The sequence below is a fragment of the Ictalurus punctatus genome, chromosome 15 (genome assembly GCF_001660625.3).
Source record: "Ictalurus punctatus breed USDA103 chromosome 15, Coco_2.0, whole genome shotgun sequence".
Taxonomy (NCBI): domain Eukaryota; kingdom Metazoa; phylum Chordata; class Actinopteri; order Siluriformes; family Ictaluridae; genus Ictalurus; species Ictalurus punctatus.
In genome coordinates, this window is record NC_030430.2 from 388,109 (window position 1) to 401,221 (window position 13,113).

General features: G+C 39.5%; 1 protein-coding gene across 3 annotated transcripts in view; it reads left to right on the plus strand.

Annotated features, from left to right (window-relative positions):
* The window catches only part of pou6f1 (POU class 6 homeobox 1), a 54,793-nt gene extending 49,113 nt beyond the window's left edge, over nucleotides 1-5,680 (plus strand). For 2 of the 3 annotated variants that reach the window (XM_017486576.3, XM_053686274.1), the window contains 2 exons: nucleotides 3,466-3,634; nucleotides 3,775-5,680. In XM_017486576.3, the coding sequence (XP_017342065.1) occupies nucleotides 3,466-3,634; nucleotides 3,775-4,120 (515 nt within the window). In that variant the 3' untranslated portion in view covers nucleotides 4,121-5,680. Of the gene's footprint in view, nucleotides 1-3,465; nucleotides 3,635-3,730 lie in introns of all 3 variants that reach the window. The other variant, XM_047160302.2, reaches the window with a different exon arrangement.
* Nucleotides 5,681-13,113: the final 7,433 nt, after the last annotated feature.

Here is a 13,113-nt window from a genome sequence, read left to right on the forward strand (position 1 = left end):
TTTAAAGATAATTTTGTAAAATCCAAATAAGCTTTACAGATCTTTATGCACCTGTGGAACAGTCCTTAAGACACTAACAGCTTACAGGTGGGAGACAATTAAGGTCACAGTTACAATAAGTTAGGACACTAAAGAGACCTTTCTACTGACTCTGAAAAACACTAGAAGAAAGATGCCTAGGGTTCCTGCTCACCTGCGTGAACATGCCATAGACCTGCTGCAGGGAGGCATGAGGACTGCAGATGTGTCCAGAGCAATAAACTGCAATGTCTGCAATGTAAGACGCCTAAGACAGTGCTACAGGGAGACAGGAAGGACAGCTGATCGTCCTCGCAGTGGAAAATTACATGTAACCATGTGTCCTCCCAGACGTGATGGAGAACTTGCAAATGCCTTGGTGGAAGAATGGAGCAACGTCTCACAGTAAGAACTGACCAATCTGGTGCAGTCCATGAGGATGAGATGCTCTGTAGTACTTAAAGCAGCTGGAGGATACACCAGATAGTGACCGTTACTTTTAATATTGCCCCCCCCGTTCTGGGAGTCATTATTCCATTTCTGTTCGTCAAATGTCTGTGAAACTTGTTCATTGTATGTCTCAGTTCATGAATCTTTTTATGTTAATACAAATATTTACACTTGTTAAGAAATTTGCTGGATTTTCTGATTATATTAGTTATTAACAAAAAGATTAAAGCAAAATTGAAGAGGTTGACTCTGTGAGGTTCTCCACATATTTTTCAACCTGTCAGTGTCAGATTAGATCAACTTTTCTTATCCATGTTGATAGAGAAACTGTCCCTTTTGCTGCCACCTTCTTCAAATTTCTTTAATTGTCTGCCATCTCTGTGTGTTTGCCATCTTGCCTTTTCTCCCTTTATAACAGATGAAATAAAAAGGTTGCTTGCAGACTCATGTCTGGAAATGCAACAAACTTTGTTGAGTAGGTTACTTATTAACACATCCCCTGTCGTACAATTTGAAATCTACGGATGATGAGCATACAATGCTGCTAATATTGTTAATAAGAAAACTCAGTGCCAGATTGCCGCTCTGTCAGTCAAGTCCAAAGCAAGATGGAACACATAGCAACGCATTATGGCAACAACATCTCAGACAGTCTGACAAAAGATACCATGGCAAATAATCAGGGGACTTTTGTGTGATATGTTACTGTTTTATACATCATATTACTTATTATTCAGATGTATTATGTTTTATTGTTAATTGTTGAGAGGGGCACTTTTGATTAATTTTGAAGTAGGGCAGGGGCTCGAGCCCTCAGAGCCCTCCATTCTGCATGTGCTTTGCCTGAATCCCTGGGTAGAGCAGTGCCCACGGCAAGGCCAAAGCAGGGAGCGACATCCACGGTGAGGCAAGAATGGGGAACGACGTGCTGTGTAAGCAGAGCATCGTCCTCAGGAGAGAAAGGAGGCAGAGCGCCGTTCTCAGCAGGGCAGGGTGGGGGGGTGAAATCATCATCTGGGCAGGGAGGGGGGGCAGTGTCCCCAACTGAGCATGGAGGCAGAGTGATGTCCTCAGCAGAGCAGGAAGGTAGAGCAGCATCTAAAGTGTGGTAGGGAGAGTGGGAGATGGCTCCAGCCAGGACAGGAGCCCCCTCCTCAAAAATTCCCAGAGGGGGCATATGGCATCGGGCCCAGCCATAAGTTTCTTCTTGTTCCAGCTGTGACACTGGACACTGCACCGCCTTGCTGGAAAGTTGGCAGTCTATTAGTCACCTCATGACCATTGATGAGGTGGTCGAAGACCTGCCTGAACTCTTCTGCACAGGCAGAGTAGCTGGAACACATGGGACATTGAGCTTCTCAGATGGCTGTAGCCCATGAGAGTGTTCTTCCTGATGATGTATGCAATTTTGGCTCCAAAAGACCTTGGCTGCAGCTTGAATGTGAGGGAGCACTAGGTGAGGCACTGGGGTCTCTTGAGAAGTATTGTGGTGGAGGCAGACGGTGTTCTACAAGGGGATCTGGTGCCTGGGGAACTGGAAGTGGAGCAGGAGGCACTGCTGCAGGTATGGGCAGAAACAAGAGGGAGCGATAACACTGAAACACAAGGAAGGGTATAAACAGGGAAACGTGGGTAAAGATACAGGAGTCTTGGCCTGGACCGTGACAGTTATTTTTTTGTTTATAGAAGTTGGGGAGGACCACACAATTATTAATTAGGCCCTGATTAATAAAAACATTGAATTGAAGGAGAGTGTACTTTCTTTTTCCTATGATTATATATGATGAGAGTTTAAATTGATACCAATTTAAGAAAGTAATACGTGATAGCTGAGGAATAATATTTTTATGTAATTATGTATATATAAACTACATAATGTAATTAGTGTCAGACTTCAGTTCTTTGAAACATGCACCTGTAATAAAAAGGATCCCTGTACAAACATCCATGGAGAAAAAAAGTCAAATGCTACTGTATAATTCACACTTTGCAAGAAATTGAAGCTAAAGAAGTTACCTTTCAACATGACAGTGATCCCAAACACATTGTGGCTACCCAGAGCTGAGGCAGGGCAGAACATAGACACACAGGAGGCAGACAGAAAAGAACTCTTTTGTTTGTAATAAAAATCAATGTGTAGAGGTGAGGGGTGTGAGTGAAGGGTGCAGGTGCGACCTTCCTAGTGTGGAGAGCAGCGTGCAGGTTCTAGCAGTGTTGAGGCAGTGCCCAGAGCAATGGGAGTGGAGAATGGGCACCGGTGGGGAGGTTGGGGAACATTGACTTCGTCATCATCGTCGTCTTCTTTGTCTGCTTCTGAGAGAGAGAGAGCAAGAGAGAGAGATGTGTTGTCCAAACCATTCAGGGTGCTGAAATGGCACTGTCCGTTTGTCTAAATCCGGCTGTTGTGTGAGGGGCACATTGTATTTGGCGTCCGCGGGCTACAGGCTCACTGTCACACACATATACTGTTCAGGTCAGGAAGATAAATGTCCTTGCAATGTCCAGTATTAGATTAGTATTACATTTGGATTCGAGCCCTGATCCAAAAAAGACATCTGAAATCGAGTACTAGTGTAATAAAGCCAAATTTAAACAGACTTGTAGACTCCCCAAATTATGAGGAAATGCTAAAAATCTTGTAGAGATTACTCCAAAAACATTGTTTAATTCGCAAGTAAATGGAATTTTTAAAAACAGTTTCTAATGTCATTTTCCACATATGATAACATTTTTAATACCATTACATTTGATAATATTATTAATGGTCTTGACATTTGATATCCACTGCATACATTCTTTACTGTGGGATAGTTTTTGGGGGATATTTAAGAGCTGAATGCATAGAGAGTTAATAGATAGATCATATTATGATTATTAACATGTATTAACTGAAGGTATTTATGTTGACTTTCAATACTGCTGAAGAGTACAGTATGTTTTGTGTGCAACTGTACTTAAATTGTGGGAGTTGAAACCTTTCAACTCTGTTATATTTAGAGCCACAGTCTGGGGTGACTGAAGAAGAGGGCATTAATCTGGAGGAGATCCGTGAATTTGCCAAAAATTTTAAGATTCGACGGCTTTCATTGGGACTAACGCAAACACAAGTGGGTCAAGCTCTAACAGCTACTGAGGGACCGGCTTATAGCCAATCTGCAATATGCAGGTTAGTTTGTTTTATATTTTTCTGTATTTCTCCCTCTTACTCTATTTATTCTCTATCTTACTGTATTAATAATACATGATACCTCTGGACATCTAGGCCTCTTAAAGATCTGAAGCATCTTAAGATCTGACCCATTTCAGGTTTGAGAAGCTTGATATAACGCCTAAGAGTGCCCAGAAGCTAAAACCTGTTCTAGAGCGTTGGCTTGCTGAAGCAGAGCTGTGGAACCAGAAGGGCCAGCAAAATCTAATGGAATTTGTGGGAGGTGAGCCGTCCAAGAAACGCAAACGCCGCACCAGTTTCACACCACAAGCCATCGAGGTCCTGAACAGCTATTTTGAGAAAAATGCACTTCCAACTGGGCAGGAGATCACAGAAATTGCCAAGGAACTGAATTATGACAGGGAGGTTGTACGAGTTTGGTTTTGTAACCGCAGGCAGACACTGAAGAATACCAGCAAGATCAATGTGTTCCAAGTGCAGTAGAGTGTACAATACACACCTGGAAGGACAATGAGATATACAGGTGCAATCAAAATTATTCAACCCCCAGTGCAAATCAGGTTTATTGTCAAAATTGACAGACTTTCAGCTGTTTGCAATGAACAAGTAGAACAAAAGCAATTGAAATAGTTCAACACAATGAATGCTTCAAGTGGTTTCCCCAAATTCAACTGAAAATGCAACTTATAATGATTTCTCCAGTTTCAAAATTATTCAACCCCTTCATGGCAAACATCTTTAGTACTTAGTACAGCACCTTTTTGCCATTATGACCTGCTGCAAATGAGATGCATATCTTCTGGCAGTGTTCCTGAGGAATCTTCTCCCGTTCCTCAAGAGCAACGGCCTCCAGTTCAGTAATATCCTTGGGTTTGTGTGCTGCAACCGCCGCCTTCAAATCCCACCAGAGATTTTCTATGGGGTTCAAGTCAGGTGACTGTGAGGGTTCAAGTCAGGTGACCTGTAGAATCTTCCAGGACTTCTACAACCAGGCCTTTGGTGGAATTTGAAGTATGCTTGGGATCATTGTCCAGTTGGATGGTCCAATGATGCCCAAGCTTCAGATTCCTCGCAGATGGCATGATGTTTTCTTCTAGGATTTCCTGATACTTCAGTGAATCCATCTCGCCTTCCACACGCTGCAGGTTTCCAGTGCCAGAGGATGCAAAGCAGCCCCAGAGCATCACCGAGCCACCACCATGCTCGACTGTGGACAGAGTGTTCTTTCTTCATTCTTCTTCCTCCAGACATAACGCTGATCCATCGTGCCGAAAAGTTCCAGTTTAGTTTCATCGCTCCACAGAACAGAATCCCATGATTTATATGACTTTGAAAGACTTTTCTTGTGCATTCGGGTCTGTAGTGGCGAACGTCTTGAAAACCTTCAGCGTTTTGTAAGCGCCTTACTTTGCTCACTGAAACCTCAGTGCATGTTGCTACCAAGTCTCGCTGCAGGTCTTTTACAGTCACTCAAGGGTTTTTCACAACCTGCCTTCTCTGAAATCTGCTTGCAGCTGTTGATGGCTTCCTTTTTCTGCCCCGTCCAGATATTTCATACATTCTCTACCCCTAGCCAGTTCAGGTATTTCATGTGTTCCAGCTCAAGCACACCTGGTGCAACTAATGAAGCCCTTGATTAGTTGCATCAGGTGTACTTGAGACAACACCTGTTTTGCATATCTGTGCAGTTGTGAGGGATTCTATTCAGGGAGTTGAATAATTTTGAAACTGGAGAAATCATTATAAGTTGCATTTTCAGTTGAATTTGGGGAAACCACTTGAAGCATTCATTGTGTTCAACTATTTCAATTGCTTTTGTTTTAATTTGTTCGTTGCAAACAGCTGCAAGTCTGTAAATTTTGACAATAAACCTGATTTGCACTGGGGGTTGTATAATTTTGATTACAACTGTATGCATGGATACGAATTGTTCTTTTGTACTATGACATGTTAAAGATTAATGTTTTGTGAGGAGCCTCTAGGTTTGTTTTCACATTAAAAGCATTGGCATTGCACAGATGGTCAATGTGGCACAAATCATAATTGGTTTTGTCATGTTTTTTTTAAATCTGCATGTGAACTTGCCCTTTGAAATAACAAAACAATTTAAGAACCAATAATTTATACAGACTGTCATAACATTAAATAGTACTACTGGCAAAATCTCCTAATGCATACTGTATCTGCTTTTTCAGTCTGTGAGCCTTTTTGATGTTATTCTTACATCATACTTCATTTCTTGTGCCATACAATTTGCCATTTGCCATTGAGTTCTAGTGGATTGTGTATTCCCAAGAGTGTAACTGATATCTAGAAAAATGTGACTTCCAAAAAGTTTTCAGTTTGCTGGGGCTGTTGTTTATTAAATGCTTTGTTTTAGCTTTCTCTCTTTCTGGTCTTCTACAGCCAGTCTCTTGTAAGAAATTCTGCCTGCCCCCTCTTTTTCTACAGTATGTATAAGAAACACCGGACAGTCATAGTACTGTGGGCTTTCCTGTCTATTTTGGAGGCAAATATGGGCAAAAAGTTGATGCATACTGATGTCTAATACAGAATTAAATACAGAATTTAAGAAGTATAAAACATTTAGCTTTTCACTGAATAACCTACGAGAAACTACATTTACTGTTACTTTATAGAAATATGGTGATCTCACTGATGGGTCTCTGTATTAAAGGAAATGTTTTTTTGTAAAGCAACTGTCTACCTCAGGTAGACATACAGTGGGAATGGGTATAGGACAGGGCATCCCAAATTTGTTCCTCAGCTGTTAGACTGCTAAACTGATTAGATTTTATTTCAGATTTCAGTTTTACATGACAGAAGATATGCCAATCCCATATATTTTTTATTTCAAAACCTTGTTCATTTACAGTATCTATCTGTGTGTGCCAGCTTAACTGTACAGTGCTGCTAGAAAGTTTGTGAAACCCTTTACAATTTTCTGTATTTCTGCATAAATATGACCTGAAATGTAATCAGATCTTCGTCGTAAACTAGATAAAGCCAATACGATTAAACAAATGATGCAAAAACATTATAGTTTTTACACTTATTTGTTGAGCAAAATTATACAACATTAAATATGTTTGTCAGAAAAGGTATGTGAACCTCGAGGTCGCAAAACATTGTCATTCTTAAAAGTGGGTCGCACCCACAAAAAGGTTAAGGCCCTCTGCCGTAAACTAATACTTTGTTGAAGCACCATATGATTTTATTAAACCACTCAGTCTTTTTAGGTAAGAATCTATCAGCGTGGCACATCTTGACTTTGCAAGTATTCTAGATCCATCAAATTATAAGGGCATCTCCTGTGCACAGCCCGCTTCATCTCACCCCACAGATTTTTAGTTGGATTAATTTCTGGGATCTGGCTAGGTCATTCAAAAATATTGATCTTCTTTTGGTTAAGCCATTCCTATGTTGATTTAGATATATGCTTTGGGTCATTGTTATGCTGAAAGGTGAAATTCCTGTTCATCTTCAGCTTACTAGCAGACACCTGAAAGGTTTGCACTAAAATGGACTGGTATTTGTAGTAGTATTGTGTCCGCGTCCACCTTTGTCAAGTCGAGACCAAGTCCTTAATCAATCAAGTCAGAGTCAGAGTCCAAAAGGGGCTGAGGGACTTAAGTCCGTATCCTTAATGGCAGAGTCCGAGTTGAATATGGCCAAATCCAGTAAGTAATTTGAAATTGTAATTTCAAAACTCAACACTGAGCTGTTAAATTAATATTTTAACCTTCACAAACTAGTGGCAACATAAATGTAACAAAAAATACCACCCACTATCTTGCCATTGCCATTTAATTGTATTGTCATCAGCAGCTCAACTAGTTTTCTATCAAAAAAAGAAAAAAGGATAGAGAGGTGTATATATAGAATTTTTATTATATTATAAGTGTATGAAAATACAAATGAACCTGTTTTGTTATTGTATCACAGTATATTGTGTCCTCAAGTTTGAGTTGACATTTCAATTATTTGATGCGTCTCCCCCACAGTTATATAGGGTGAGGTAGAGAGTACAGAGTAGAGTTACATTTAGCAGCCTGTCTTAAAAAAAAGCTTCGTGCTTTATTACTGCTTTTAATCTGTCTATGAATGACAACAAACTAATTTCCAAACACAGCTCTGTTCTTCTAACTTTTTTTCATATTAATTCGTACAATGAAAAAAAAAAATGTATCAACAGGGTTTATGATATTTACTACATTTAGGAGTTCATTTCACATTTGACATGAAATTCAAGACTGGAATCACCATATGACTACAATCTTATTTCATGATAACGATACATTTTCTCAGGTAGGTCTATCAGTATTCAAGTAAGAAATACTGCGGAAATTGAATAAAGCAATTAAATGTGAAATAAAATAGACTTCATCGTATCACATATACAGTGATTCTTATTACATTTGCTGAAGTTATCCAGTCAAATGAGTGAGTGAGTGATTTTCTCTTTGTCTTTTGTTGTTTGACTAATATTAATGATACAGACAGCAGCTGGTTTATTAGACTGCTGCCACTTTAAGATGTAATGCACAGATCCAATATACTGTATTGACCAGGGTCTTTAGCTGGACATTAGATGGACTGATTCTTATCCATCAAAAAATGTTTTAAAAAATACTTCTAAATAGATTGTTTCCATGCATTTTTTCCCTGCATTTTTCCCCAGCTCAGCTAGTATCATAGAGTTTTGCTTTATGGAAGCTGTGGTAACTTAGCTGTCAATGTATGACCTGATCAGAAAAAAGTTGTCTTTATCATAAAACTTGCCTTGGGTGTTGTCACTGTTCATAGGACTACCAGACCAATAAAACTTTTCCAACTAGGCTAGATTGGTGTTGCTAGCCAAGGGGAGGCACAACTAAGCTATTATTGTATGGGTTTAGCTGCTACAGTACCATGCAAAGTACATTATCTTTCCTTATGCTCTACTCATGTCATGTTCACATAACTTGTAACTTATATATAGACTTTTACACACCCTCTTCTTCCTCTTATTATTATTATTATTATTATTATTATTATTATTATTATTATCATCATCATCTTCAGACCATGCCAGCCAAAAGTTATCAAAAGCTTTTTAATAGCTTTTTTCTCATTTAACACCAACAAAAATGGTGGCATGATGCCAAACTGATTCTGAGGCTGTATCTCTGCGACACTTTGGCGTATTCAAACCAAACTTTGTGTTTGGCAATGACACCCCACCCTGACCACACCACATCATTTTGGTGACAGCACCACATATTAAAACTTAGTATATGTCATGGGCATCATAACATTAGGGTACCTGCACAATTTCAGAGCAGTGTCACCTAGTGTTCACAAGATATTAAAAAATCCCATTTTTGCTTATAATTTCGGAACGGTTTGTCATAAACATCATGACCATGCTATCTCCTTACTTTACCTCTGTAGTGCTGCTTGCACATATATTTATTTAATTTTTTGTTCTGACCTACTGTTTGTGCAGAGCAAACTGTAAGGCCTAGAGACTTGAAACTTTGAGGGTTGGTATTACTCCACCAGTCTACAACAGAACAAAGTCTCATCCCATGGTGGCGCTATAGTGAACAAAATAAAAACTTTTACGGAAATGGACATCATTTTTAACCATTTGTTGCATATCATTTGAATCCATGGGTCAAGAGGAACAAAATCTCCTATTTCATTTCTGCCATGGAAAACTTTCCACCATATTGGATTTTTGCAAAACCTACTTTTGCAAACTAGCCCTAGGCCACGAAAAAAATATGAAATTTGCTCTAACTATGGCACCATTGGTCGAACTGACTTGAAGATTCGCATGCAGTGTCTTTGTCAAAGGTTCAGTCAAGGTTAACCAAGGCCAGTCGGAATTAAACTTGGTGGACTTGCTTGACTCTTGGCTCCAAAATTCTGTGAGAAATTTGAAACTAATCTGCTACTGGGAGGAACTATCAAGTTTTTCATGCACAAATGGTATATATACCGCAGTGTTTCACACAAGTAATTCATATCATTTTATGGGACTCCTCATTCTAAACAACTTCGCCTTATGTAAGGGAATTAGCTATTTTAGATATTTACCACTATATGTAGGAGAGCCTAGCAGATCAGCTCAGAGAGGGAAATTTTGCAAACTTAATATTTCTGATCAATTATTTGTCCAGCGATAAGTTTGAAAATAGTGTATTTATTAATTATGCATTAGATATTACCTAGTACTTACCTAGTGCGGTAAGTCACACCTCTCTTTGTAAGTCTGTCTGTTCTGTTTATATGATATAAAACCTGGGCTCAAGACAAAGCAGCATATCCCAGGCCTATGCAAGGTTTTTATCGTTAATTAAAACTATGACTGAAAACTATATACTGACTATGTATGTGACTAAAAACATGACATAGTGCATGAAAACTAAAACTATCAATGAAAAAAATTTTTGTTAACTGAAATAAAAATAAAATGTTTTCAAATAAACAAAAACTAAACTGCAACTATAATATCCATCTGCAAAACAAATGAAAACTAATTAGAATTTCTGAGAATACAACTTTTGTTTTCGTATTTTAAATGTTTGGTGGTCTGACTTAAAAGCAGGTGTGGATCAGAGTCAGAAACATCGGAGTGGATCCATCAATCAATCAATTTAATCAGTTATAGTGTGCATTCATTTAGACTGTTATTATGCCCTGTGGAAATTTGTTTTAATGAAACAATCATTTGATCATAAATGTTTGATAAAGGGTCTGCACTTATATAGCACTCTTTGATGCTTGTGGATGATGGATAGATTAGACAGATAGATGGATGGATTGGTAGATAGATATAAAGATAGATAAGCAAAGGGAAATTATGTAATGACACTGCAGATAAAACAAAGCTGATTTTTAAAAAATGTATTTATTAATTATTATTTAAAAATGTAATTAAAAAGTAAATATCAGGAAGCATACCCTTTCACCCTTCAAATCATCCCCCCCACCCCCCAATGTTCAAACCAAATCTATGCCCATAGGAGCGCTAATGGTGAAATTATTAGGTAGGAAAAAACAAAGCCCAATTTGGGATTTTTTAAAAGAAAAAAATCGGTCATATTTATTCGGCCTTTTCACTTATTCAGCCGAACACCAAAAGTGCTTTTTTTTGCTATTTTTGGCCGAATAATTTCAGTTGCCGAACATTTGGTGCATCCCTACTCTCCAGAGATGTTCAATCGGGCTCAAGTCTGGGCTCTGGCTGGGCCACTCACATTCACAGAGTTGACCTGTAGCCACTCCTTTCTTATCTTGGCTGTGTGCTTAGGGTCGTTGTCCTGTTGGATGATGAACCTTCGCCCCAGTCTGAGGTCCAGAGCACTCTGGAGCAGGTTCCAGTGGCTGAAAAACATCCCTACAGCATGATGCTGCCACCACCATGCTTCACTGTAGGGATGGTATTGGCCAGGTGATGACTGGTGCCTGGTTTCCTCCAGACATGACGCTTGCCATTCAGGCCATCAGACCAGAGAATTTTGTTTCTCATGGTCTGAGAGTCCTTCAGGTGCCTTTTGGCAAACTCCAGGTGGGCTGTCATGATCCTTTTACTGAGGAGTGGCTTCCATCTGGCCACTCTACCATACAGGCCTGATTGATGGAGTGTTGCAGAGATGGTTGTTCTTCTGGAAGGTTCTCCTTTCTCCACAGAGACACGCTGGAGCTCTGTCAGAGTAACCATCGGGTTTTTGGTCACCGCCTTGACTAAGGCCCTTCTCCCCGATCGCTCAGTTTGGCCGGGCGATCAGCTCTAGGAAGAGTCCTGGTGGTTCCAAACTTCTTCCATTTACGGATGATGGAGGCCACTGTGCTCATTGGGACCTTCAATGCTGCAGAAATGTTTCTGTACCCTTCCTCAGATCTGTGCCTCGATACAATCCTGTCGCGGAGGTCTACAGACAATTCCTTGGACTTCATAGCTTGGTTTGTGCTCTGACATGCATTGTTAACTGTGGGACCTTATATAGACAGATGTGTGCCTTTCCAAATCATGTCCAATCAACTGAATTTACCACAGATGGACTCCAGTCAAGTTGTAGAAACATCTCAAGGATGATCAGTGGAAACAGGATGCACCTGAGCTCAATTTTGAGTGTCATGGCAAAGGCTGTGAATACTTGTGCTTTTTTGTTTTTTACTTTTAATAAATTTGCAAAGATTTCAAAGAAACTTCTTTCACATTGTTATTATGGGGTATTGTTTGTAGAATTTTGAGGAAAATAATGAGTTTAATCCATTTTGGAATAAGGCTGTAACATAACAAAATGTGGAAAAAGTGAAGCACTGTGAATACTTTCCGGATGCACTATATACTGCGGGGGCAAAACCAAAAAATCAACCAACCAACAAATAAATAAACATCTGGTGGAGAAAGGATATGGGCTGAAGCCACCATTCCCTGAGCCAGATTACTACTGTAGTTTTGCAATCACTTCTAGAGGTAGACAAATTTTCCCCATTCACTCAATATGGAAGCTGTCTTGGAATTGTCTCTAGGGCTGGGCTTACATCATTGAGTTCCATTCCACACCATCACATGGTTCTGGTTCTTGTGATGTCATTTTGCTTCTATTAGAATCTGCTGGGCCTATATAAACGTGTCATAGCAGCTAGAAACCGAAAGCCAGTGGCAGTTTAAGTATGTGCTGCTTTTTAACCTGGTGATGTCCTAATGAAATGCTTTTTTTTCACTGACTTGATAAACATACTGAAGACTTAAGAAGTTACTATTCTGAATATTTGGTTAGATGTAGGCTTTGATTAGAGATAGATATAGGCTATGATCTGTATTAAAACCTGTTATGCCCCTACTTTTTCACGAAGTAGAGCTGAAAACTTTACAATGTGCATCTGCTCCATTTGACCTTTATTTATTTATTTTTTTAAGTAATGATAAAATAAATGATGTGAATGTACTTCTATACACTGAGTTGATTTAAGTGTAGGAATGTTTATCAGATGTGTGTTGCTCTATCTATCAGGAAGACAGTTGGATGTTTCCTGTGGTGGTTGCTTTAAATGTATGTTACTGTGGTATAGTGTATGAATGGTCTGAGCTGTGTCACTCTGTTTGAACTCCCTTTTCTTGTCTGTCAGTGCCCAGGTGCCTCTTTCTCTGATTTCATTGGAACCATTGGATCAGCTCTCTGCACCGTTGGCTGATCTTAATCCTGTATGTGACTGTCAAGAGCTTGTTTATGATATCATGTGGTTGGTCCAGTGAGGCAGTTCTGACATGTCCTCATGTTTATTGGAGGATTCATTTCTTTTGAGGAACTCCTTCAGTAGCTGCATAAGTTCTTGTGAGTCAGCTGTGGGTGGAGTGTCTTGTTCTTGCTCATTTTCAGCTTCTGTCATTCTGAGTGGTGCCAGGGCAGACGTCGTCATCAGTTACCAAGACTGGTCACTCCTGGATGCATCTGTCGGTTGCCCTTGTACATCCAGTT